This window comes from Notamacropus eugenii, chromosome 2 (assembly GCF_028372415.1).
Source record: "Notamacropus eugenii isolate mMacEug1 chromosome 2, mMacEug1.pri_v2, whole genome shotgun sequence".
NCBI lineage: Eukaryota > Metazoa > Chordata > Mammalia > Diprotodontia > Macropodidae > Notamacropus > Notamacropus eugenii.
The window spans coordinates 150,673,263-150,699,639 of record NC_092873.1 but is presented as its reverse complement, the minus strand read 5'-3'; the positions used below and the strand labels follow the sequence as shown (position 1 = coordinate 150,699,639).

Here is a 26,377-nt window from a genome sequence, read left to right as displayed (position 1 = left end):
TTTGTTGTTGTAAGTTTCCATTTGTTTTGGCATTTAGTCTTTTGACTTAATGCTTTTATGGAACTTTGGCACTCATATGCTCAGCCTCAGTTAACATGCCCTATTTTTTGTGTATGTTTTTAAAAAATCTGAATTTGTTAATGAGTTTCCTTTATCAGATTTGACCTGAGTGTGATGCTTAATTCAGTTGGTACCTCAAACCCTGACTATGGTCAGTTGGTGTTGAAGCTATCTTAATGTTCTGTAAAAAGTAGGACTGACATTTCCAGTTCCCACACTTGATTATTTTGAATAGACTCACTGTATATAGGTTTGCTCTTATTGTGGGAATAAGTAGGACAGATGAGTTGGGAGAAGGTAGTGAAAATCTTAAAAATGATAGCAAAGGTTTGTTTTATATTTAAAGTGAGGGTAGAAATAGATACAGAAATATTTGTAAATCTGAGGTGATAAAATGTGGAAAATTCAATATTTAGATTAAGTGGTATGAAATATTAAATGTTTAAAAAAAACCTCTTTCAAAAATATATCAAAGAAGATTGAAATCTCTCTAGATTAGGAGAAGGTAACATTTTATCTCTAGGACCCATGTATTTCAGCTTTTAAAGATAAATTTTGGTAACTAATTTCTGGCCAATTCTATATGAGACCATTATCCTATGAAATTTTAACAAACCCACATTCTTCGCTTTTATCTTGAATACTTTTTGCTCACATGTTACATCTTTTTTGAACCTTGCCTCTACTAAGAGTTAGAATTAACACTAGCTAAGCTACTATTGACCTACAACCTGTTATGGTTATACAGATTTAGCTTTAGTTAACTATTCAAACTACTAAAGATGGGAACACACATAGCCTACCTTTAGTCTGGGTTATGATACGTAAGATAGATGGGTAGATTGAAATAGAGGGATCTATGTTATTCTGAATTAAATGATAGATTTTGTTTCTTAGATATTGTGTCTTTGAATCTGAGTTGGAAGGGGCCTCAGAACTCATCAAATATAATTCCTGTGAGTAAAAATTGCTTCTAGTTTAGAAGAACCTGTTAATTTACATGGGAAAAAATAATCTCACTAATATTCAGTATTTTTTGAGTTTGAATTTTAAAAAACCCCATTCTGAGGAGTTCATAGGGTTCATCAGATTGCTGAAGTTTGGGGTGGGAGATCCATGATAGAAAAAAAATTAAGAATTCCTGCTTTACAACATTCCTAACAAGTACCAGTCCAGTTGTTTGATGACTGCTAGTAACCTTAGACATCTTATTCAGCTTGTAGACATTTGTGATAATTTATAAGGTTTTCTTCAACATCCAATTGAAATTTACTTCTTTGCACCTTCTACTCTTTATTAATTCCTCTTCCGTGTGGCTGACTGAACTACTTGATGATGATCATGCCACCCACTAAATTATCTCTTCTTTAGGCTAACCATCCTCTGCAGTGGTCTTTGTATTTGATGATCACAGTGCCCTTTCTCTGCTATCCTGTTTATGCACCTCTGGATGCTGTCTAGCTTATCAGTGTTTTATCTAAAATGTGCTTGTAATATCCAAGATGTGACTTGGCCGAGGCAGCGTTCAGTAGGACAATTTAACTCCTTAGTTCTGAACTTTTATGCCTCTTGTTGCAACTTAAGATCTTAATAGCTTGATTTTGGCTTCCACATGACATTATTACATCGTATTGAACTTCTATCCACTAAAATCTCTAGATCTTTTTCAGACAAATTGCTCTCTAGCCTTGCCTCCCATTTTACACTTGTGAGTTTGGTGTTTTGAACTTCAGTAAGATTGGGACATTTATTCTGGTTTATTTTCTTTTTATGAAGATTTGGCCCAATTCTCAATTACATATAGTAATAGTATAGTAATTCTCCAGTTCTATACATAGTTTTTGAGTACAACTTTATATTCTTCCCTGCCAGAATTGTCTGGTATAACTGTATATCCTGCTAATTGATGGTGAAAAAGATCCTGTTCCTGACACCTCACCAGTTCTATGGGTTCACTTATGTTGTAGATAGAAAACTGATTACCTGTTTTTGTGTTTAAGTTTTTGCAACTTGGAGTGTACTAAGCAACTTTGAAAAGAACTTGGAAAACTAAGCGAGGAAGTGGAACCCCGTGCCTCAGAAAATATTAAAATATATGTGCTGCCAATTTCATTACCCTAAATCACACATGGGTGCCAAGCACTAGTGTTTGTACTTGTTTGTTGTGTGCTTTATAATGAACTAGTTTAAGGAAAACTCATCAGATCACTCGGAGAAACTGTCAGGTTTATTTTATTCTTTTGCGTAGTATAATGTAGACCTGTAATCTTGAAGATAAATATTTTGGAGGGACTAGTAATTTCCCTAAGCTGATTTTTTTCTGTACCAATTGTTTTTAAGTACTTGTTTTGAATTTCTGAATTATGGTTGGACTTTAAGTGAATTAAAAGTGTAAAACTGTTTGTTACATAAAGACTTTTAGATCCTAGGTAATATGGTTAACTAAAATGTGTCACTACAGCAGCCAGGTGGCACAGTGGATAGAATGTAAGGCCTGAAGTCAGAAAGACCCAGCTGTGAGTTCAAATGTGACCTCAGAGACTTACTGGCTGTATGACCCTGGGCAAGTCACTTAACCCTGTTTCTCTCAGTTCTTCATTTGTTAAAAGAGCTGAAGGAGGAAATGGCAAAGCGCTGTAGTATCTTTACCAAGAAAAATGGTTCACCAAGGTTCAAATGGGTTCACCAAGAGTTGGATGTAAATGAATAGCAAAAATATGTTTATATATAATGAGCAGTTTTCCTTTTTTTTTTGTTTTGGAGGGAAGAGTATAAATATATGCTTTGCAGAATACCATGGGTTTATGTTTTAGTCCTGATGGCCATTTTGTAGTTTTGATTTAGGTAGCCAGGGGTAGTAGTTGATTTTAAAAGCACTGCAAAATAGTCCTTATAATTCAGAAAGGTTAAATATCTTGGAAAAGAGAGAGACCAGGTTTGACATTTAGTTTAATTTAATAAGTAAAAAAGTATACAACATATTAATTAGATTTCCTTGGGTTACAGTGTGATGCAATCTAATTTTTTTAGAGAGTAAATGGCAGAAAAATTCATTTAATCAGAAAGGGTCCCCCCACTCCCAATAACTAGAGCATTCTTCCTAATTGAGCAAGGCTTAAGAGTATACTGACTTTCACTTGTATTAAATTAATGATTTCAAAAATAATTGTAAAAATGAATTTTTGATGAGTTCATGAATCATGGAATTTTAAGTTGTCCAGGAATAGGTTCATAGAATTTCTTGTTTAGGAATTACTTTGTCTAACCCTCTCGTACACTTGAGAAAACTTTAGCCAATAGAGGTTTTGACTGTCTAAGGTCATAGAGATAGATAGTAAGTTGCATAGTCACAACTTTGAATCTAGGCTCCTCAGTCATTGCACAGTGAAGCAATGTGCATTTTTTTTTTTTCAGAATTAGATTCATTGGTAAAATAAAACCTGTTAGATTATTTAATTTGTTATCACATGTACATAGTCAACATTCTGGAAAAAATATATACTAGGTAGTTTTGCTAGCTAGAAAATAAACTTCCTAAGTAAACATGAATGTTATATATGTATATATATATGTATTTCTGGTATTTTATAAAAGTGTTTGCTGAATAGTACTACAGATGAGATTTGTCAAGATCCTAGGTTGGCTCCTGATTTTTTTATCCTTCTGTGTTAATGTTTCTTTAAAATGCTAATTTAAGTTTATCTTAAGTTTTATGTCCTGTCATCAGAAGATTAACATAGTGAGAAAAACATTTCACTCTAAATAAGATTTTCTAGATCTTCAGTTGTTGAGTTCAACATTCCTTACATTAAATTACTGCAACACAAAGTGTGATAATAGCATGTGCCAGACAGAATCAAATTCTGATGAAGAGTAAGGTAGGAATAGTGTAGAAATTTTAATAATATCCAACCTCTTTAAAATGTCAGTCATGATCTTCAGTTATACTATAAGCAAGCTATTGCAAACTAGTATAGAATAATTTGACAGAAAAGTACTGAGTATCATAAGGGATTCATATTGAAATGGCAGTGGATACTAGTCTTTGGTATTAGTATTAGTCTTTTAGTCTTTACATGGTTTGGGTAGGTAGCATAGTATAATTGTTATTTTCCTGATTTAATTCTTTTGAGATTTCATTCATGTTAGGATTTTTTATTATATTTTTCTTTTTTTTCTTTTTTATGTTTATTTATTTTAGTTTTCAACATTCATTTCCATAAAATTTTGAGTTACAAATTTTCTCCCCATCTCTCCCCTGCCCCCACCCCATAACACCTTGCATTCTGATTACCCCTTCCCTCAATATGCCCTCCCTTCTATCACAGCTTTCCCTTTTCTTTATCCTCATCTTCTCTCTTTTCTTGTAGGGCAAGATAGATTTCTGTACCCCACTATCTGTATTTCTTATTTCCCAGTTATGTGCAAAAACATTTCTCAACATTTGTTCCTAAAATTTTAGAGTTCCAACTTTTCCCCCTTCCTCCCTCCCCACCCATCCCCACTGAGAAGGCACGCAATTCACTACAGGCTATATATGTGTAGCTTTGCAAAAGACTTCCGTAATAGTCATGTCATGTAAGACTAACTATATTTCCCTCCATCCTATCCTGCCCCCCCCATTCATTCTGTTCTCTCTTTTGACCTTATCCCTCCCCAAAAGTGTTTACTTCTAATTAATCTCTTCTCCCATTTGCCTTCCCTTCTCTCATCCCCTTCACCCCACTTGTCCCCTTCTTCCCTACTTTCCTGTAGTATAAGATAGATTTTCATACCAAATTGAGTGAGCATATTACTCCCTCCTTAAGCCAAATATGAAGAGAGTAAGCTTCACTTTTTCACTCACCTCTTCCCTTTTCTCCTTCATTGAAAAAGCTTTTTCTTGCCTCTTTCTCCCTTTCTCTTCCCAATATATTCCTCTCTCACCCCTTAATTTCATCTTTTTAGATGTCATCCCTTCTTATTCAACTCACCCTGTGCTCTGTCTATCTATATATCTATGTGTGTGTGTATGTATGTATGTGTGTATGTATAATCCCTCCAGCTACCCCAATACTGAGAAAAGTCTCAAGAGTTACAAATATTATTTTCCATGTAGGAATGTAAACCATTCAACTTTAGAAAGTCCCTTATGACTTCTCTTTCCTGTTTACCTTTTCATGCTTCTCTTGATTCTTGTGTTTGAAGGTCAAATTTTCTATTCAGTTCTGGTCTTTTCATCAAGAATGCTTGAAAGTCCTCCATGACCATTTTTTCCCCTGAAGTATTATACTCAGTTTTGCTGCATAGGTGATTCTTGGTTTTAATCCTTTGACTTCTGGAATATCATATCCCAAGCCCTTCAGTCCCTTAATGTAGAAGCTACTAGATCTCTTGTTATCCTGATTGTTGAATTGTTTCTTTCTAGCTGCTTGCAATTTTCTCCTTGACCTGCAAACTCTGGAATTTGGCTGCACTATTCTTAGGAGTTTCTCTTTTCCGATTTCTTTCAGCAGGTGATTGGTGGGTTCTTTCAGTATTTATTTTGCCCTCTGGTTCTAGAATATCAGGGCAGTTTTCCTTGATAATTTCATGAAAGATGATGTCTAGGCTCTTTTTTTGATCATGGCTTTCAGGTAGTCCCATAATTTTTAAATTGTTTCTCCTGGATCTATTTCCACTTCAGTTGTCTTTCCAATGAGATATTTCACATTTATCTTTTATTTTTTCATTCTTTTGGTTTTGTTCTGTAATTTCTTGGTTTCTCATAAACTCATTAGCTTCCATCTGCTCCATTCTTATTTTTAAAGAGCTCTTCAGTGATCTTTTGAACCTCCTTTTCCATTTGGCTAATTCTGTTTTTGAAAGCCTTATTCTCCTCATTGGCTTTTTGGGCCTATTTTACCAATTGAGTTAGCCTATTTTTCAAGGTGTTATTTTCTTCAGCATTTTTTTGGGTCTCTTTTAGCAAGCTGTTAACTTGCTTTTCATGATTTTCCTGCATCACTCTCATTTCTCTTCCCAATTTTTCCTCCACCTCTCTTACTTGATTTTCAAAATCCTTTTTGAGCTCTTCCATGGCCTGAGACCATTGCATATTTATTTTGGAGGTTTTGGATGCAGAAGCCTTGACTTCCATTAACCCTATGTATTGTTCTTCCTTATCTGAAAGGATGGAAGAAAATACCTGTTCACCAAGAAAGCAACCTTCTGTAGTCTTTTATTTTTTTCCCCTTTTTTGAGCATTTTCCCAGGCAGTTACTTGACTTTTGAATCCTTTGTCAAGAGGATGGTATACTCTGGGGACCTGTACATTTTTAGTTCCTCCAAGGTGGTACAATCAAGGGAGACCTGGCCTGTGCTCTGGTCTGGGAGCAACCAAAACCTTTTCTGCGCAGAATCTGGGAGTAGAATTCTCTCTCCACAACTGCCTCCAGCTCTACCATGTGAGCACTCCTCCTCACCCAGAGCTGTTCTCAGGGCTGAGATGCAGATTAGCTGCTCAATTCCTCTAGGGGCTTTAGGCAGAGGGCTCCAAAAATGGAGGCTGCAGCTGCAGTGGCTGCTGCTGGCAGTCCAGGTCGTTCCTTCTCCTGGGTGAAGGAGCTTTCTCACTGACCTTTGAAGCTGTCTGTGGCATTTGTGGGTTGAGAAATCTGGGAATTGCTGCTGCTGGCCCTGCTGCGTCATGAGGTGCAGGCTGGGCTGCTTTCTGTTCCTCACCCAGTACGATAGACCTTTCCTGTTGACCTTCCAAGCTGTCTTGGACTGGAAATCTCTTTCACTCTGTTGTTTTGTGGCTTGCGCTGCTCATGAATTTGTTTAGAATCATTTTTTACTGGTATTTTATGGGCTGTGTGGGGGAGCTTCTACAGGTCCATCTTTCCACTCTGCCATCTTGGCTCCGCCCCTTATTGTATTTTAACATATACAGGAATTTCAAGGAATTGTCCTTTGCAACTCCCCCTCATCTGCCATCAAGTTTTAAATACATGTATATACTTTGTAATCTATCCTAGGCCAAAGTAGAGAATAGAATTTTGCATTTCTGTGTAATAAGTATAGCTGACATTTATAAAAGTGCTTTATGTTCATTGCCACATTTTATCTTCATAGCAGCCCTGTGAGATAAGTACTCTAGGTATTGCTACTCCTGTTTTACAAGTGAGGAAACTGAGGCTCTGAAATTTTAAAATAAGATCAAATATAACACTTTTCAAGCATATAAACAGAATATTATCAAGACTGGTTTCAGTTTATCTGCAATTACTGCAGATTGTAATTTTATTACACAAAAGTTTATTTGAAATGAAGCCTGTAACATTTATTCCTTTTGATGATTCACAGCATAATTTTTATTTGTAAAAGTTATATTAAAATTTTAAAGAACAATGGTATTTCAAAATTTATTGTAACTTAAATCTTTACAATTGCTTTGTTAATTATAGCAACCATGTGTTGTTGTTTTTTTAAGTTGTTGGATTAAAATTGTATCCCTTCTTTAACATTTTCCCCCGTGTTATTTGCAATGTATTTGGGGGGGCAAAACTTACTAGAAATCAAGCTGCTTTACAGAACAGATAACGGTTTTTAAGGAAGGTAAAATTGTAGGGTAATGAGATTTAGATAGAGATCATCTAGTGTCCCTGCATTTTATGAGAAAGGAAAATAAGGCCTACAATCTGTGACTTTGGTCAATTTTAGATAATAAGTAACAATGTCAGGATTTAAAGACTAGGTGTGAAATAAATCCAATTTGGGTTTATTTTTCTATACAAAGAAGCAACTAAAAGAATAACTGGAACAAATCTCTGCTTTAAAAATCAGTTGTCTTTATTTACAGTTAAATGAAAAATTCACTTTCATGACAATTTTTTCTTTAGAATTTTAGCTAACAGACATAATATGAGTTTTATACCATGAAAATTGAAAATATTCATGTTTCCCTTTATCAAATATTTTTGTATTTTTATGTTTCACACAATAGGTGAAGTATTATAGACATTTGGCACCTGATCACTTGCTGCAAATATGCCATCGACTAGGACCACTTCTAGAGCAAGAAATTCCTCAAAGTGTTCCTGGAGTGCAAACATTATTAGGAGCTGGAAGACAGTCTTTACTTCGCACAAATAAAAGTATGGAAGCTTCAAAAGAAGGCTTAAAGGGATTTTAAATCATCATTTAAAGCTTTTGTTGTAAATGTGCCTATATTCATAAATATATAAATATACATATATGTTCAATAGGCTGCAAACATGTTGTGTGGAAAGGATCTGCTCTTGCTGCTTTACATTGTGGAAGACCTCCTGAGTCTCCAGTCAACTATGGCAGTCCTCCCAGTATAGGTAAGTAAATTTATTGATTTTAATCATGTGGGACAGAATTGTTTAGAAGAACAAAACAAAAAGTATTTTCAGATACAGCAGAAGTAGATCACTTTGCATGCTACACTTTGCTTTATCAAAATTTCAGTTAAGAGCAGTACTATTCAGAAAGTTCAGATTATTTTTAGGTAGACTGCTATAAGTATTTTTGTCATATATAATTTCATGTTGTATACCATGTGCCTTTAAAAATATTTGCTATACTTTGGAGCAAAATTTAAATCAAAGCTAAAGTCTCTGAGAAAATTCAAATTGTGTATTCCATAGTAGTTTCATATTCTTATTAAATAGCCTTTATTGAAAAATTAAATCTTCAGTCAAAGGTATATTGTAGAGGGAAGGTCCCATCCAATTCTGAAATTTTGGTAGTCAATGATTTAAAATCATCCCTTATATTTCATTCTTAAAACAAGAATAGTTTCCTCTCCTTCCCTTTTTCCCCAGATTGTGGGAACATTGGGAATTAATGAAATACCCACACTCATTTAGGGACTGAATAAAGGCAAACTTTTTTTTGGTTCTTACTTACTTGTTGTATCTTTTTTTTTTAAATTAAAAAAAAAAACAAAAATGATTCAGTCAGTACAGTAAACTCCTGGTGAGAATATTCCTGCCTATTCAGATTAGCAGCTGTTCTGTACTTAGAGTCTTGTAGAGTTGCTTGGAAGCATAGTAAGGTCACATAGTAAAGTATGTATGAAAGATAAGACTTGAACTCAAGTCTTCCTGACTTTGAAGCCAACTCTTTCTCCACTACTCCACACTGCCTTTCCTGTTGGGTCTAGGAAAATGAAATAATTGAAACATCTATTAGGAAATACAACTATGCTCCTTTTCCCTCTAAAATTTCAAACAAGGCAAACTAGCCAAAACTGCGTAACATTTTATTAAACTTAGGTTTTTCACTTTTTACTTGTATCTAGATCTATTGAAGATTTTTCTGAGATAGTTGTTGCATGTTGCTGGTTTTCTCAAGCCTATTTCCAACTGCCTCCAAGACGTCTTGTAGCTGCTAAGTGGCGCAGGGGATAGAGCAATCGGCTTAGAGTTAGGAAGGCTCATCTTCACTAGTTCAAATCCAGCCTCAGACACTTACTAGCTGTATGATCCTGGGCAAGTCACTTAATCCTGTTTGCATCTCTTCCTCATCTGTAAAATGAGCCAGAGAAGAGAATGGCAAACCACTCTAGTATCTTTGCCAATAAAAATCCAAAATACCATTACAAAGAGTCGGACATGACTGAAACAACTGAACAATAAAAGAAGACCTCTTCTTCTGGATGTAATATTTTCTCGTATGCACCATGTCCAAACTAAATTAATGATCTTGCTTGTTCACAACAGGTTCCCCATTTCAGCTCTATTTTTTCTGTCAGTATTATCACCATTTTTCAGGTAGAAAGTTGGAGTCATTTAGAAGTCCTTCCCTTTTCTTTCAATTTCACTTCTTTTTAAAGTATCTTTTGGATTCAATCCCTTTCTTTCCATTCTTCCAGATCTTACCCTAATCAAGGTCTTTCTTGTCTCCCACCTAGGTTAACATGCCAATCATCTGTCAGTCTCCACTTTGTTTCACAAGCCTGCTTCACCCTATCCAAGGAATCCCACAGTGTACCAGTTAGATTGATTTAATGCTATCCCTTTCCTAACATAGTTAAAGTTAGATAAAATATTTATTGCACTTTTAATCCTCATGTTAGGCACTGTTCTAAATACTGGAAATACACCTACAAAGAAGGGGAAATAAAGGTATGGTTTAGGGGTGAGGAAACAAGCAAGGAAGTCAGTATAGGTGTGGGTGAAGTGAAGTATGTCCCTGCTCATTTCTAAATTGGTTCCAGTTAGGGATTCATTACTTATGAGTCCAGCCCCAATTAAGTGTGGACTCATCGCGGTTGTCTTTGAAGATTCCCTGGAGTCTAATCCCATCATAAATATCCTACTTTATTTTTCACTAATTATAAGTACTTAGCCTTTGCTTCAGTCAGTAAAGAAGCATTTATTAAGTGATTACCACATTCTAGACACTGGAAATACACAGGGAAAAATACAGTAGACCCTGCCTTCAAGCAGCTTATAATCTATCAGATGAGAGAATATGTACACATACAGAATACATACAAAGTAAATACAGGGTTGTTTTGAGAGGGAGAGCACTAGCAGTTTGGGAGGAATCAAGAAAAATTTCATGAATAAGGTGGAGTTGGAACTGAGACTTAAAGGAAGTAAGGGTTTTTAAGAGATGGAAAGGAGAAGGAGAATACATGTGAAACATTGGGGACAGTGTGTATAAAACTATTCCCTATTCACTAAAACTAACTTCCACTCATGTCTTTCCCTCTTTCATAAGTCTTACTATGTCATTAGTATAGTTGAACATTTCATTCATCTCTAGTTCATATGAGCCTCTATAAATTTTGTGAAAGCAAGGTAACTCACCAATGTGTTTTATTTAAATGGGCTTTTTGAATTGCTGTGATTGCCTACATGTTGATGAACCTTTCTGAACTTAGTTACATTGGTCCTTGGGTGAAAGACAATCTGTTACTTTGAAGGCTTTTCAGTTTGATGCAGAACCTGCAGAATTTGAGTTTTGCTGACATTTGAGAAACCAAGGTCACCTCCATGCCATAATGAGGAATCAAAGTATATCCTTTAAACAAATTTTCTCTTAAAACTCCACAAAAAAGCCATTAAATTATAGGAATGTCATTTAGAAGATTAACTTTTAAGAGTATAAAAAACTATTTTCAAATCTTAGTGAAAATCAATTTGTTATTTTTAGAAATACTAACAAAGTATTTTTGAGAGTTAATCAAAACAAAATATATAGGTTAGGTAACAAATAGACAAACTAGTAGTAGTATGGCTGTGGAAAAGAGATTAGAAACGTGAAAAAATAAATCTAGATTAAGTGGCAGAGCAGAAGAATGTGACAGGGAATTGAGTTTTAGAAAATTGGTGGAATCAAGCATATGGTTTTCTCTTATACTGCAATTCTCATCATATAATGAAAATTAATAGAAAAATAAGGGTCAATATTTTGCTCTCTCTGTACAATTCTTTAGGAACATCCCTATTTTGTATATTTTAAAAATATTTGATACAAAATGCTAGTCTACCACCTATTCTTTTGTATGTACACATGTGTGATATACTTTTGAGGGCATTAATTAGAATGGTTAATTCTACTACTATATATTTTTCAGTATTGTTTGTCAATCTTCATTATGGAGTTTCAACTTGGTTTCACTGTTTTGGGATTTGAAGAAAATTTCAAACAACTATCACTGATAGTTCACTAAGAAGAAAAAAATAAGTATTTAGAATTTTGGTAGAGTGTTCTGCCTAGGTATTTTTCAGGATATTGATGGCAAGACAATGTGTTTGAAAACTTGTAATTTGAACATCAATAGTGATATGTGTATATATGTGTATATATATATATGTACACATATATATTTTTCTGGCAATACTTGGAAACTTTTTTTGTTCTTTCCCTTTTCAGCAGGATTTCATTAATACAGATAGTATCACCAAGTGTCAGGAGAAGGTAGGAAAAAAAGAATACAAAGAACTCTTTTACTTTATTATTTGGATTAGATTTCTCCATGGACTCATTGAGATTGACAGAGCTGTATCTTGTGTGGAGAAATTGTCTTTTATTTTTCAGTTTTTTCTATTAAAAAAAATCACCTCAGTTTAGAGAGCCAGCTTCTAGCAAAATACTGCATTAAGAATGATGCAAATGTTAGAGGTGTGTTAGCATTTGTATTTCATCCCTTATTGTAACAACTGTATTAGGATCTGGATATCTCTTACTCATAGGTTCTTAATAGTTTCCTAAAAATTGCTATGGGTAAAAAAATTATTAATTGATTTAACATATACCATTATAATATGTTTAGTATAAAAAACAATTTCTGTCTCTTAGAAGAGACTCCTGCAGTGCTTTATTGATGAGGCTATGACAAATTATATTAAAGTTGCATATAGCAGAAGTTCCTTTCTGTTTAGCTGTCAGTATACTTGATTTTTTTAGCCTAATATTTAGAGATAGAGTTTGAGTCTATATTAAATATTATTACCTTTTTACTTATATTTCAGAATGTTTTGACATTTTGGGGTGTTAATTTTATTTTTGAAAGGGTGCTTGATGCTGGAACTTTTTTATTTGTTGGCAAGCGTGCTGGTGAAAAAAGTAGATAAGGTTACTTATCTGTCTGCTGAGAGCTGGTTGCCTTTTCAGTTGGTGTAGTACAGATGAACTAAGGAAGATGAACTGAGTTCTAAGGGAAGAAACTTGATGTCATAGCATCGTTTTCAAGATGGTACTGTTTCTGAATGGAATAGCCTGACTCATTTTGTTTCTCACTTACATACTTTGAAAACTTGTACCTTTCTTTGGTATCCTGGTATCCTCTTAAAAATTTCAGTGGAAGCTGGTCTTTGCGGAAACTTCCAATATAGACTTTCTTGTTCTGCTTGTTCTTTTTTGCTGCTGGTTACCCACTCCATCCCCTAAAAAGGAAAGAAAGAAATCTGAGATTGAGGGTTAAGTTTTACTAGAAGAGACCGTGTTGCGTAACGGAGAAGGGCCAGGATCAGTCTTCGTTAATAGAGGAATATCAGAATTAACCCAACCACTTGGTTATGAATCCATTTGCTCTGGTAACTCATGAAATAAAAATAAAAAAGTCATCAGTCCCATGTGGCCACCTCTGTTTCTATAGAGATTTTTGGCTGAGTGGGAAAAGGAGTAGAAAATACTAAGAATCATAGCATTTTTAGACAGTAAAATATTAACTTAGTTGTTGATACCATAGGTTCAGTTGAAAAAATATCAGTCATTATATTCTGTTTATAAATGAAACAAGAAGACAAAAGGAACTTAGAACTAAATATAAATGGCACACAAATTCTCGTTCAAGAGGCAAATAAAAGAATTGCTTTTGTCATGTATCCAGAGACAAGAAGAAACATCATTTTATGAAATATTTGGTTATTTTGTATTTCAAACTACCATGAAAATGATTGATTATGTAGTCCATCTATTTCAGATGCTTAAAAGGTAGGGAAATTCTGTGAAGTACTCAATTAGACTCTCCAAATTAAATTTTCGTATACTTTGATACATGGTGACTTCAAGGGAAAAATGGGAATAAATGAGGATGACAAAAAATAAGGTAGTAAGGAGTGAGTTAGGAGTAAGAGAGAGCAGAGGCCAGAGACTTGTAGATTGCACAGCAATCTTGAGTATATATATCATGATGATTTCTTTGAAGAAAGACTTTGGATATGGTGTACGCCAAATAATACTGCAAGGATGAGATTGATTATGTCTCAGCTGCCAGGAGATGACTCATGGATATAAGATCCCTTTGTAGATCAACTGTGTGTGCATTCAGACCACTCATGAAAGCAAAGATACAAATAAATGGAAATCAAGAGAAGAAAATAAAAATATAAAATAAACATACATGTATGTGTTCACACATGCATACATGTCTGTATATATGGACATATATATCCTTATAAATGCCCTGCAGTTAGTAGCTCCAGCTTTACCTATTTGAGCAAGTTACTGGTAAAGAAAAATGGGAATTGTGTGAGAGGAAAGGATGTGAGACTTAGACACAGATTACAATAGTGGTAAATAGAAGTGTAATTGATATAAGCTATCATAATGAAGAGGTCAAAAGAGCATAACTAGAAGCAATACTGGTTTAGAATGTAAACTTGTTTATAAAATATTACAGAAAAGGAGAGTGTAAGATTATGAGCAGTATTGCCTTTTTAAATAATGAGAAACAGTAGGACAAAAACTAGTTTAAAGATATAATAGCGTGCAAACCAGCTAAGCAAAGTCATTCTAAGAGCATTTGAGAATTAAATGGGATAACAAATGACTGAAAAATGGAAAATATCTGAAAAATTTTTTTAAACATTACTATTATCAAGTACAGTGGAGCTACCACATTTGGGTTCTCTTATTGTCTCAGATGAGCTTCAGGAGAAAGTGGAAAATACATTGAAGAAATTAAAGGATAGGGAAAGTAGCTAGACCAAATTACATGCAGGGGAGACTCATTACAAAGATGACACAATTTACGTGGTGTTGTGGGTGTGATGCACAAGATGTTTGAAGGAGAGGAGCATGTGTGTGTGTTTGTCCTTTGTTGCCGAAGAAGACCATGCCATCAGAGAAATAATGACATGACTTGCACTTGACTTTGTTTTAAGGGAGGGAGGGCTGTCAGGTCACCAGCCTCACTTCTCCTCCAGAGCCATCTGAACCCAGTGACCAGATATTCATCAGGATGACTGGAGATGGCCCAGGATGAGACAGTTGGGGTTAAATGACTTGCCCAAGGTCACACAGCTAGTAAGTGTCAAGTGTCTGAGGTGAGATTTGAACTCAGGTCCTCCTGACTTCTGCACTGGTGCTCTATCCACTACACCGCCTAGCTGCCCCCACTGAAGGAGAGGAAGGTACCAAAATTGTGAAAGAAAAAGGTCAATAAGTGAGATCAGTAACTATCAACTCATGTACCTACTTTCCTACATGTATAAATGTATATGAAAATAATGTGCATGTGTATTAATGGCATACTGGATGAGTATAGGTACAGGTAGGCTCTTGCAGGCAATATTCCAAAACAGAGTCTATCTTTTCCATCACTCGGTTGGTTGTGAAATATTGAAAAAATGAGGTCTCGTGCTTACTTTGTAAAAAAGAGGATTTGATTCAGTAGAGTAAAATGCCACTGTAGGCTGTTTAACAGAATAGCTTTGATAACTTAACACTGCAGTATGACTTTTGGGACATCTTGTACATGGTAAAATTATTCAACATTCCTTCAAAGATATATGAGAGATAACCTTATTTGGCCCTTTTATGATTAATAACAAATGAAACATAAAACCAGATATGGATGAAGCCCACTGCAGCCTCCAAGTTGAAGAGGGATTTTTTTGTAGATGTTGTGGTTTTTCACATTCTCCTGTTTGCAGATGACACTGTTGATTGCATTGATTTTTGAAATATTGTGAAGTCTCCCAAATGAGATCTGTAATTACTTGTGAGTTTGGTGTACTATCCATATAGGAAAAATCAAATGACTGAAACCTATTTGTTGGGATGCATTTGCACTCTGCAAATGGATAATGAATTGGGCCTGGAATTGAACAGGAGGAGAGCAGAGTAGATAGTCTTTGGGAAATTGTCAAGTTCTTTTAATGACCTCAAATGTCTCTCTGAAACTATCCTATCTTTTTAATACCCTAGGTAGGAGGAGGGTGTGGGAAAGCTGAAACATAATGAACAAAATATTTTGAAGTCATGCAAAAGACGTCATCAAAGAAACATAAAAGCAAAAAAGTTGAATTGGTCATATGGCAAGAATGAGGCATGACTGATAAGTAGCCTGTTTCATTTGATCATTATGATGTCAATAGAAAAAAAAAACCACTTAGAGGGATGTGGACAAGTTACACAGAATAGTTAGCATACTGGGCTGTCATTTACATTGTTTTAGGGAATTTCCACATCAAGATGACAGAACCATTTGAGTGTGTCTTAGGAAATTATTGTAGGAATAATTATTGATGGAAAAATTCCATCGTATTTAAACATTTCACTAATGTCTCTGTTACATAAGCAAGATGTTAATACTGACATTTATACAATAAGTTCCAGCCTTATAGCAAACTCCAGTAAGCACTGTTTCAGTTTCTTACTTTTGTGTGTGTGTGTGTGTGTGAGAGAGAGAGAGAGAAAGAGAGAGAGAGAGAGAGAGAGAGAGAGAGAGAGAGAGAGAGAGAGAGAGAGAGAGAGAGAGAGAAAGACTCACTCATTCTCTGGTTTCTTGAAGGTAGTACCCGCTGAACATAAGTTCTTGGAGGTTCTACAAACCTGGGAAGGTTTCAAGTATCAGTATGATAAACGTGGATCTGCCAAAGGTCTACCCTTCTTAAATTTAGTGAGACTTTTCTGAAGATTTGAGCATAACAACTTAAGAAAACTAGTTACTAAAAAAAATCTGTATCAGTGGAAAGAGTATCTACACTATTTCATCAAAGATCTAACCTTATAAATCCTACCACCTACATGTTTTAATGAATTTTGAGATAACCATCAAATGATTTTTTTTTGCCTGGCACATTGTACCTTTCCCATATTGTCTGCTTACCTCTTCATTAGGCCACCCATTCTCTGTGTTTCCCTCTCAAATGTGTATCTACCTTCAGTCATCTGCTTAGCCACATAATGGTGCCTTCTCTCTTTCTTTCCTAGTCTCTTAGTAACCTGATCTTTTACCTACTCTTACTTACCAATAAGCAATAGTTGAAAATGCACTGGATTTTCGTATACAAGAGACTTGGATTGTGGTCACTGATAACCACCAACACATCTTCCCCTTGGCCTCCTTTCTATCTCCCTAAAATCTCTCCTGCCATCTCCTCTCCCCACTCCAATTTACCCTACCCACTACCTCTCCCACTAGTATCTCATTTGTTATTACCCTTATTTCACTAATATACCTGCTATTCTTTTCCTTTTGCAGTATTGTTCTTTTTGAGGAGGGTATCCTCTTTTTAATACTCCCCATCTTCAGTCTTGCTATCTTCTAATCCCTCCACCTTGATGTCTTCTGGTTTCCTTCCATCAAAGGGAAATCATCTTTTCTCAGTCTTCTGAAATATTTTGTCCACACTGTGCTTTAACTGGGGAAGCTATGTAGTATCAGGCCTGGAGTCACAAAGACCTGAATTCAAATGTAGCCTCAGATACTTATTAGCTGTGTAGCAAGTTACTCTTTGCCTTAGTTTCTTCATGTGTAAAATGAGCTAGAGAAGGAAATGGCAAACTGCTCCATTATCTTTGCCAAGAAAATCCTAAATGGGCTCACAAAGAACCAGACATTGAAAAATAAACAGCAGTGTTGAAACTGGTCTTTCCTGTGTCCCTAATGATTGCTTTATTGTCAGGTTCCATGGTGCCTTTCCATTCCTTTTTCTTCCTGCAGCAATTGGTAATGCTGATTATTTCTTCCTTTTTGACACTCTGCTCCTTTCATTTTCATGACACTTTTTTGTTTGTTTTCTCCCTTTGTATGTTTCTCAGTCTCCATTGTTGACTTCTTATCCTTTTTTCTTACCCTATATATGTATATCTGTTAAGATGCTATCATTGAACTGCTTTTCTCTGTCTCATCCTCTGTCTTGTCTTTAATTATTCCTGTTATGGAGATAGTTCCCTGTATAGAACTCATTCATGAGTTCTGGACCTTTATTTTCAGGTGGCTGCTGGCCCCAATTGAATTTTTTTTTTGCACTTAATAACATTTTTTTTCCAATTACATGTAAAGATAGTTTTCAACATTCATTTTTGTTAAACATTTCCATATTAGTCATGTTGTGAAAGAAGAATCAGAATAAAAGGGGAAAACTACAAGAAAGAAAGTGAAAATAGTATGCTTCGATTTATATTTCAGGTTCCATAGTTCTTTCTCTGGATGTGAATAGCATTTTCCATCATTAGTCTTTTGGAATTGTCTTAATCCTTGCTCAGAAGAACTAAGTTTTTCATAGTTGATCATTCCACAATGCTGCTATTACTGTGTACAATGTTCTTCTAGTTCTGCTTACTTCACTCAGCATCAGTTCATGTAAATCTTTCCAGGTTTTCCTGAAATCAGCCTGCTCATGATTTCTTATAGAACAATAGTATTTATTACATTCATGTAGTACAACTTGTTAAGCCATTCTCTAATTTCCAATTCTTTCCCACCACAAAAAGAGTTGCTATAAATATTTTTGTACCTGTGGGTCTTTTTCCCTTTTTAATGGTTTCTTTGGGATACAGACCTAGTAGTGGTATTACTGGATCAAAGAGTATGCACAGTTTTATAGCTATTTGGGCATAATTCCAAATTGTTCTCCAAAATGATTGGATCCCAACTGACGACTCTTACCGCCATTCAGCTTATGAAGTGAATTTAGAAACCTCTCAGAATTGGCTCTTTCTTCCAGTTGGCTTTGTTTCTTTTAATGGTACCACCATTTCTCCACTTAACCTGGTCTTTTCCTTCCTGCTCCCATATCCAGTCAAGTTACAAATACAGTCATCCCATGATAGATTTCATCTGCATGTACTTTTGATTCCCTATTACTATTCTAGTTTAGGCTCTCATCACTTCTTCATACTGGTGCCAAATAATATTCGTAATTAAAAAAAAATGTAAAGTTATGTTTCCACATTGTAGCCTTGAAAAGATTATTTCTCCGGCTAGAATGGTGTCTGGCAGTCAAACTCCAGAAGCAGTTAAGCTTTTAGCTGCTTCATTTCTCCGACATCCATGTATTTTTTTGAGAATGAGTGCTGATTTTATACAAATTTCTTAGTGAAACAAAAGATTAAGTGTTTTCTTTGGACCTTTAGTTTTTGTTTAATTCTGCTTTGAATTTCTTCTAGGATATTTAAAAGTTTTCATTTGGAATTAGAGCTTTGAATACTTTCTCAAGTAGTTCTTTCTTGAGACCAGGAGAACAAATATCAGTGGTATAGTTTTCTTTTAATACATTTTTGTTGATAACTTGTTTTTATATCATTTACGTTTCCCAGTGTATCACCCTATGCTTCCTCCCAGGGACCTATCCCTTATAAAAAAGAAAAACCAGTTCACTGAAATTGCAAAAATGATAACTTTAATGTTTTATATCCTTAGTACTGCCACCTCTGCAAAGAAAAGAGAAAAAAGTTATTTAAGGAGAGCAGTATTCATTGCTGAGATGGTAAGATAGAGAGATGGTAAGGAAAAATGATGGTTCCCAACATGAACCAGTTGGTTGTTTTTTTTTTTCAATGTTGGAAAGCTATATTATATTTTAAATTTGGGAGCCCTTAAAAGTTCTGTTCAATGTTAATTTTATCATAGGACTCTGTCAAAGCATCAAAACCTGATAGTCTCTCTTTTACGTTAAATATTGGAAGGCAGTGTGGCATTAGAAGATAGTCTCAGAGTCAAAAAAATTGAGGTTTGAACCCGCAATTGGCACATACTACCTGTATGACTGAAGGCAAATAATTTAACATCTTAAGTACTCTTGGCAGAATTCTTAAGATGGCACTAAAATTGCAGAATAGTTCTTGGTCAGCATTGATTAAGTTCATAACAGGAAGCTTACTATATCTGTGAAGTTACAGGTGTTGACCACCTTGCACAAAGTCTTCTCCCTCACTTAATTCCAAATTCCTCCCCTTCCAAAAAAAACCAAACCCACAACAAAACAGAAATCCCACATCATGCTTAAATATTGTCATTTTTACTTACTTATATTCGTATTGATTTAAGATATTTTTAGTTGTGGATATATGTCTTTTAGAATGTCGAAAATTGTAGTTAAGAGACAATTTGGAATAATGAATTGCCTTGGCCTCAGAGTCAGTAAATCCTGGTTTTGGTTTTTGCTTCTGAGATATGTATATTAATTGTGTGACCCATTTATTTATTTATCCTGTGACCCTGAGAAGTCTCCTAGCTTCCTTGGACCTCATTTTTCTTAGCTAGCTGTACATTTATGATCTTGTGATCTTTCAGTGTTCTAGGCAAATCTCTAAAATTTAAGTTACTGAAGAGATTTGATCTGAATAGAGGAAGTTTCCCTTACCAGGAATTTCTCTGCACCAGTGAAATCATGTATAGGGTTTTGGAATGTAGAGGGATTAAATGATTTGTAGTGAATCAGTCTTTTCTTTAAAATGTATACCTTTTAGTTAAGAAAGTGTTGATACTCTTAAGAAAATTCCTAGTAACTGAAGGAAACAAGCATTCCTTTGGGCATATGAATTGTATTTTTGAAAAATTTGCCTGCAAGTGAATTTTTCTGTGTTAAGTCCTGTTTATCCTTGGTTTTTCATTGTAAAATAAAATAATGACCTGAAAATGGTAACATATTTAGGAATATGGTCAACTTTTATAATCAAATGTTTAACTTGATATTTGTGTTCTAGTATATTTGAACAGAAAATGAATTACTGGTGATATTCTCCATTTCAATCTCTAATACAGCAAAGATGTTGTTAAGTTGACATATCACATTGTTTGAATTCTGAATCTTTCAGTAAACATTCCTAGATCTTTTTTTATGTGAACTATTGTCTAACCAGGTCTCTACTATCTTTGTACTTGTAACTGCAACAAAATCTCATGTTAAGTTGGATTTCTTTGCTTTGTTCCTAGTAGTTTTAATTATATTGAGACTTCATTCTGTGAGTACGTATCCTTGTAGATACTTTTCAAATACAAATTCCTTTGACCTAGAAAATTTTGTTTGGCCTTGATCACATTTTTCTGAGTACTAAATTCCCTACTTGCTAGATAGCTCTAATGGGGTATACTGATGAAGCATTCTACGAATGAATCAAATGAATGTGGTCAGCCTGATAGAGAAATTTTGTTCATCTAATAGTGCCCCTGCTATAAAAATTATTCCTTTAGTCTAATATAAGTTTTTCAAGTGAATTGAGTGGAAGAGGACATGGTCATTGAACCTATATCATGAAATTTTAAAAACCATATAAATAAACATCTTTAGAAAGAGCATATTCAAAGCAAATTAGAAGATTTAAAACATGGTGTTGTTTCCTTGAGGATTATAGAGAATGACATTAGTAATTGTACATAAGATTAGCCATTTTTGGAACCAAAATAGAGTTTTTGAAAATAAATTCTTCCAATAAATTTTTAATAAAAATATTTGTGGGATGAAGTACATCTTTAATATTTCAAGAGGATATACTTTAATAAGTACTTTTTTTTTCTTTTTTTTTTTTGCTTACAGATAGTCTTTCCTGGAATTAGAGACTGGTTTATTATGCACCTATGTAATTTATAAATACAACTCAGTTCCAATTAGTGCAAGTAAGGGATCTCATGAAGTGGCTGCATTATTTGAATTCACACTGTATGTTTCCTTTGCCAAGACCTAGTATACATATTGTATATACTTATAACTTCAAAGGGTACAAATTCAAATACATGTGAGGAGTTCACAGGCAGGGTTCATTGTTTGCAGTGATGGGGACCTAGCTGTAGTTAATTCAGGTTATCATGTGTTATACAATAGATTGTAATAATTTTTTTTTTAATGAACTTAGTTAAAAATAGACCTGTATAGAAAGGATAACTGAATTTGATTTTTTACTGGTTTAGTTGATATACCTCTTTCTTGTTATTAGAATAGAAACTTCTTGAAAGTACTATTTGATTCATTACATATCTAAAGCTGTGCCTGGTACATATTAGGCGCTTAATAAATGCTTATTGAGTGCTATCTAAAGTATCATAAACCTGAGTACCAAAAGAAATTGTATGAATTGGAAAATACTGGCTAGTGGAATAACTTGATTTATAATTTCCATGGGCTAAGCTTTCAAATCAAAAGAAGCAAAGATCAGACAGGGCAGAATATGGAGGTTTGCAATACCTTACATGGATAGCAGTCACCCTAAGAAATACTGAAGACCTTTAGTATAATTATGAGATCTTTACATAGACAGTATTGTAGGGTCATTATATTATGAATAATGCCTTTCCAAATACTTGAGCTGTTACTCTGCTTTTCCTGATAATAAAGATTATTAGCACTGAATTATGTAAGTTAGATTCTTTAATCATGAATGGATAGTATTTTTAATGCAGAATAATTTCAGTATGCTTTAATTGATTTTTTACACTCAGCATGTTAGAGCATTTTGAATTAAGTTAACTTTTAACATGGCTGTTAAAATGGAGAGTAACAATGTTTGTTTTAAATTTGTGACAATACTTACTAGAATCTATAGAAAATATTTTGTATTTCGTCTTTATAATAAACTATTATTAATGAAATAAAAATTTTAAACTTTTGTTAACATCCATTTATGCTGAGATTTCTGAATATGGGTTAAGTTATCCTAAATTTTTAAAGAAGTTAAAGGTGTTACTTTTAGGCTTGTTAGATGATTTTTCTTAAAGGTTGTCTCCTTGACTGGGAACTTAGCTAATTTTCAGACTTGGTTAGCTGTCTGTTAATATTAAGTGTCTGGTATCTTTAGGATAATGAAAAATCTTAACTATTAAGCTGTTTCTTTTATAATAAGTATATATGCTGTCTACCTGGAGTAGGCTAAGAGGATATATTATTTTAAAAATTAACCTGAATTTTGTTTGAGTTTTTTATTTGTGTCTGATTTCTTAAAATTATAATCATGTAAGTTCAAAGGTAGTAGGTGCTGTTGACTAGATAGATTAGGTCCTAGCCATTAGTCTGTTCTCTTTATGACTGTCTATTCTGTGGGTCAGTCTTACATAGCCTTTCTTCCATAGTCTACCTACCTTTCTTTCCCTAGTACACTCTGGTTGCTTGTATAGTAGAATCCTACAAATGAAATGACTAAATGACAAATAGAGAAATGCAATGTTAGCAAAACAAATTGCTACTGGTAGGAGCAGTTCAGTACTTTTGTTAAGAGCCACAAGGGTTTCTGACACCTGAGAAAGAAGTAAAGAGGGATAGAAGTAGGTGTGACTATGCAAAAGCATATATTCCTATTATTTCAGCCCTTTTATCTTCTTGAGAAGTTAGGATAATAAATAAAGTTTCTTTGCAACAATAATTTGAGTTTTCCAAGTGACTGACTATACGTAAAGGCTTTCTTACTCTTTTTTCCCTTTACTCTTTTTTTCTAACAGTCATGTTAAAAACACCTATGAGTATTCCACTCAATTCTTCATTTTCTTTAATACAGGAGGTCTCTTAACTTTTTGGTCTCAGGACTCCATTTTCACTCTAAGAAATTATTGAGGCCCCAAAGAACTTTTGTTTACATAGATTATTATCTGTCCATATTTATTTACCATATTAGAAACAAAAACTGATCAATTTAAAAACCTTAATTCATTTTAAAATAACAATAATAAACCTATTACATGTTAAATAACATTTTTAGTGAAAAGTAACTATAGTTTCAGAAAAATGTTAAGAGAAAAGAGTGGCATGACAACTGAATCATTGTATCTGCTTCTGCATTTAAACTGTTGTGATGTATTATGTTTGTTGTATTTGAAGAAAATCTCACAGATATAAGTAGATAGAAAAGAGGAGGAATATTTTAATAGCCTGTTCAGATAATTGTGGATATTCTTCTTTTATGTTACACCAGAACTTGACAAGAGGTAGTCACTTAAAGGTTAGTTGCATTGTGGCATTTGAAACTGTAACACAAAACTTTATATGTACTTTGTTACATTAAAATTCATTGGTCTCTCTTACAAAGAAAGATGGATCTTTTGCCCATGCTTGATTTTTTTAATGGTTTACTGAGTTAATACAGATCTTCCAAAAATGTTGATACATTTCATTATGTGATAACAAAAAATTGCATGTTAACATCAAACACTAGTCTTATTAGAAAAATCTTTTAAGTATTTTTGTAGTTCACTGTAGAAGATAAAAGTTTTCTAAAATTCTAATTCTTAGTTGAAAGCTTGATTTTTTTAAAAAAGTCATTGGCAAGAAGCATTACATGGTTTTCCTTGAAGTGACAGCCTCATTTCATTCATTTTCAAGAAAAAGTCTGTCAGATACCCAAGTATGCATAACCATAGTTTGGTTGTGTTCTGTGAAAAAGAGCAGGTACTTCATCTTGCAATTCAATTATATATGTACTTTTCTTCAAGACAGCCATTGTACTTCAACACAGTAGAAGTGCTTTATGCATACTTCTCATTTCATCAGACTGTTGAAAAGACATGTACTCAAATGTTTACATCTAATAAAATTAATAATTATTGCTTCATTAAATATATTATTAAATGATACCAGCCTTTTTTAAAATTGAGCACATCATTGAAGAGTAAAGTAACTACTTGTACAGGTTAATACCATTGCCTTGATCTGTGCTAAAAATTAGCAATTTTACTCACCATTGCTTTTACACCATCAGTGCAGATTTTAATAGTTGTTCCTAGAAAAACCAAAAGATTCAAAAAAGTTACTCAGCATTTTGAATATTTCAGCACCACTTTATGTGATTGCCAACCAATTACATAAAAGATCTTTGATGATTAATTGGTGCTAAGGTATACAAATGAAGCAAAACAAGTCTAGCAACATCCATAGATTTGTCCATTTGTAAGGTAGAAGTATAATTCTACAAATAAGATAATGACTCTGACCGAAATTTGTAGCTAAATGTTTAATTCACATATTTGTAGCTTCTATGTATTCCACTTGATACTCATTATAGAATTACAGTTAAAACTGAAATAGTTTTGACCTCAGAGACTTCCAGGGTTCCATGTGCTAGTAAAATTAAATGTGTTCTTTCCCCTTTCGCTTTTCCGTTGTTTTTCTTGTTCTGAAATTCTCTCTACCTTTTGGTCATGTTCCACATGGGAACAACCACTTCACTAATATTTATTTTCTCATATACATTTCCAAGAGAACTAGAATTTATATGGTAAAAGTGTTTTATAAATTGTGTCCTCACAGGAACCTTGAGAGGTAGGCGCCGTCATCATTATCTTCATTTTACAGATGAGAAAGCTGAAGTTAAATGACTTGTCCAAGGTCACATAACTAGCGTACAAATGTTTTCCTGATTCCAGATCTAGAAGTCTTAGTGTTCCACCTAGGTGTCTCCTATAGTTATGAAGATAGCTTTCCCTTCCACTGAATAACATTTATTTAAAAAGCATACAACCAGTCATATTACCTCTACCACATTCTAATAATCTGTATAATTATAATTCCTCTGATAGTTCTTAATTAATGAAGAGAAATTGATTTGGACGCTTCTACAGTGGGAAACATTCTGTCCAAGAACTAAAAAAGTGAATAATGCCTGCTTTTAATAGGTAACTTAATGGCCCTGATTACTAATATTTTTTTGAAGGTGAGTGGGCAGAATATGCTTGGGCTAAAAAAAGATCTCAAATTCTAATCTAGTAACAAGTAGTTCCAGACTATAAAAGAAATTACCAATCACTTTTTAATAGCATTGACCTACCATTAAGAATTTAGGTGGAAAATGTGTTATGATATCAAAATAGGACTATATGGCATGAACATGATCCTTTAAAATTTGGTCATTTAAAAATCTCTAGCCTCCTCAGATTCTTAAGATGCTTATATTTTCCCCCCTTATTTTTTTTATAGATGGACCAAAAGGGAAAATGCTAGAAGGAAAAGAACAAAAGATTACTTAGGTATTTACTATTCCCATTATTTAGATTCACTTTCCAATTTTTTTGTTTCTCTATTTAAATTTCTGGGAGCCACATAGAGTTTTATATTAATAAGCAACGAGGAGTGAGCAGTATATTATTTATTCCAGTACTCAAGAAGTTGATAAAAGAACAATTGGATTTTCATATGAAAGAGATGTCATTTGGAAGTTGGGAACATTTCAAATTCCATTAAAACCTTCCCCCCCAAATAAGTGAGCGGATCATGCCTACTTTCATTGAAAGAGGTAAGGGATTTATGGGTATGGAAAGTGGCATTTGAGACAAGGTCAGTTTCGTGGTTGGTTGAACTGTTTTTACTGTAATTACTAGGGGAGGCTTACTGAGGAGGCAAAGGAGAAAATGTTAATTCAGAAATGGTGATAAAACAAAACAAAAACTTTTTTTTAAAATTAAGTGCTTTAAGATTACTAAAACAGCATTTTAAATTAGTTTAAAAGCAACTGTTAATTTCATTATGTATTTCTATTATATTGTGGTTTTGAACCAAGTCTTCTGCATTTCTTTTTACCAGAGTTTTTGTAAAAATCATTATTCCTGTAAGTGAAGTGATTTGAAAATATTTTTAGAATAAATATTTGTGGGAGAAACTCTTCTTGGTTAAAAGTTGAATCATATCTCAGAAAAACCGGGTAATTTACTTGCTTTAAACTGAGA

At 33.9% G+C, this 26,377-nt stretch overlaps 1 protein-coding gene across 2 annotated transcripts in view; it reads left to right on the top strand.

Moving 5' to 3' along the window:
• PHIP (PHIP subunit of CUL4-Ring ligase complex) overlaps positions 1-26,377 on the top strand; it is a 182,572-nt gene that overhangs the window by 12,057 nt on the left and 144,138 nt on the right. For both annotated transcript variants that reach the window (XR_011974371.1, XM_072642656.1), the window contains exons 5-6: positions 8,027-8,177; positions 8,289-8,387. Coding sequence is in view for 1 of the 2 variants with exons in the window: in XM_072642656.1 (XP_072498757.1) it covers positions 8,027-8,177; positions 8,289-8,387 (250 nt within the window). In the remaining variant the exon portion in view is untranslated. The remainder of the gene's footprint in view (positions 1-8,026; positions 8,178-8,288; positions 8,388-26,377) is intronic.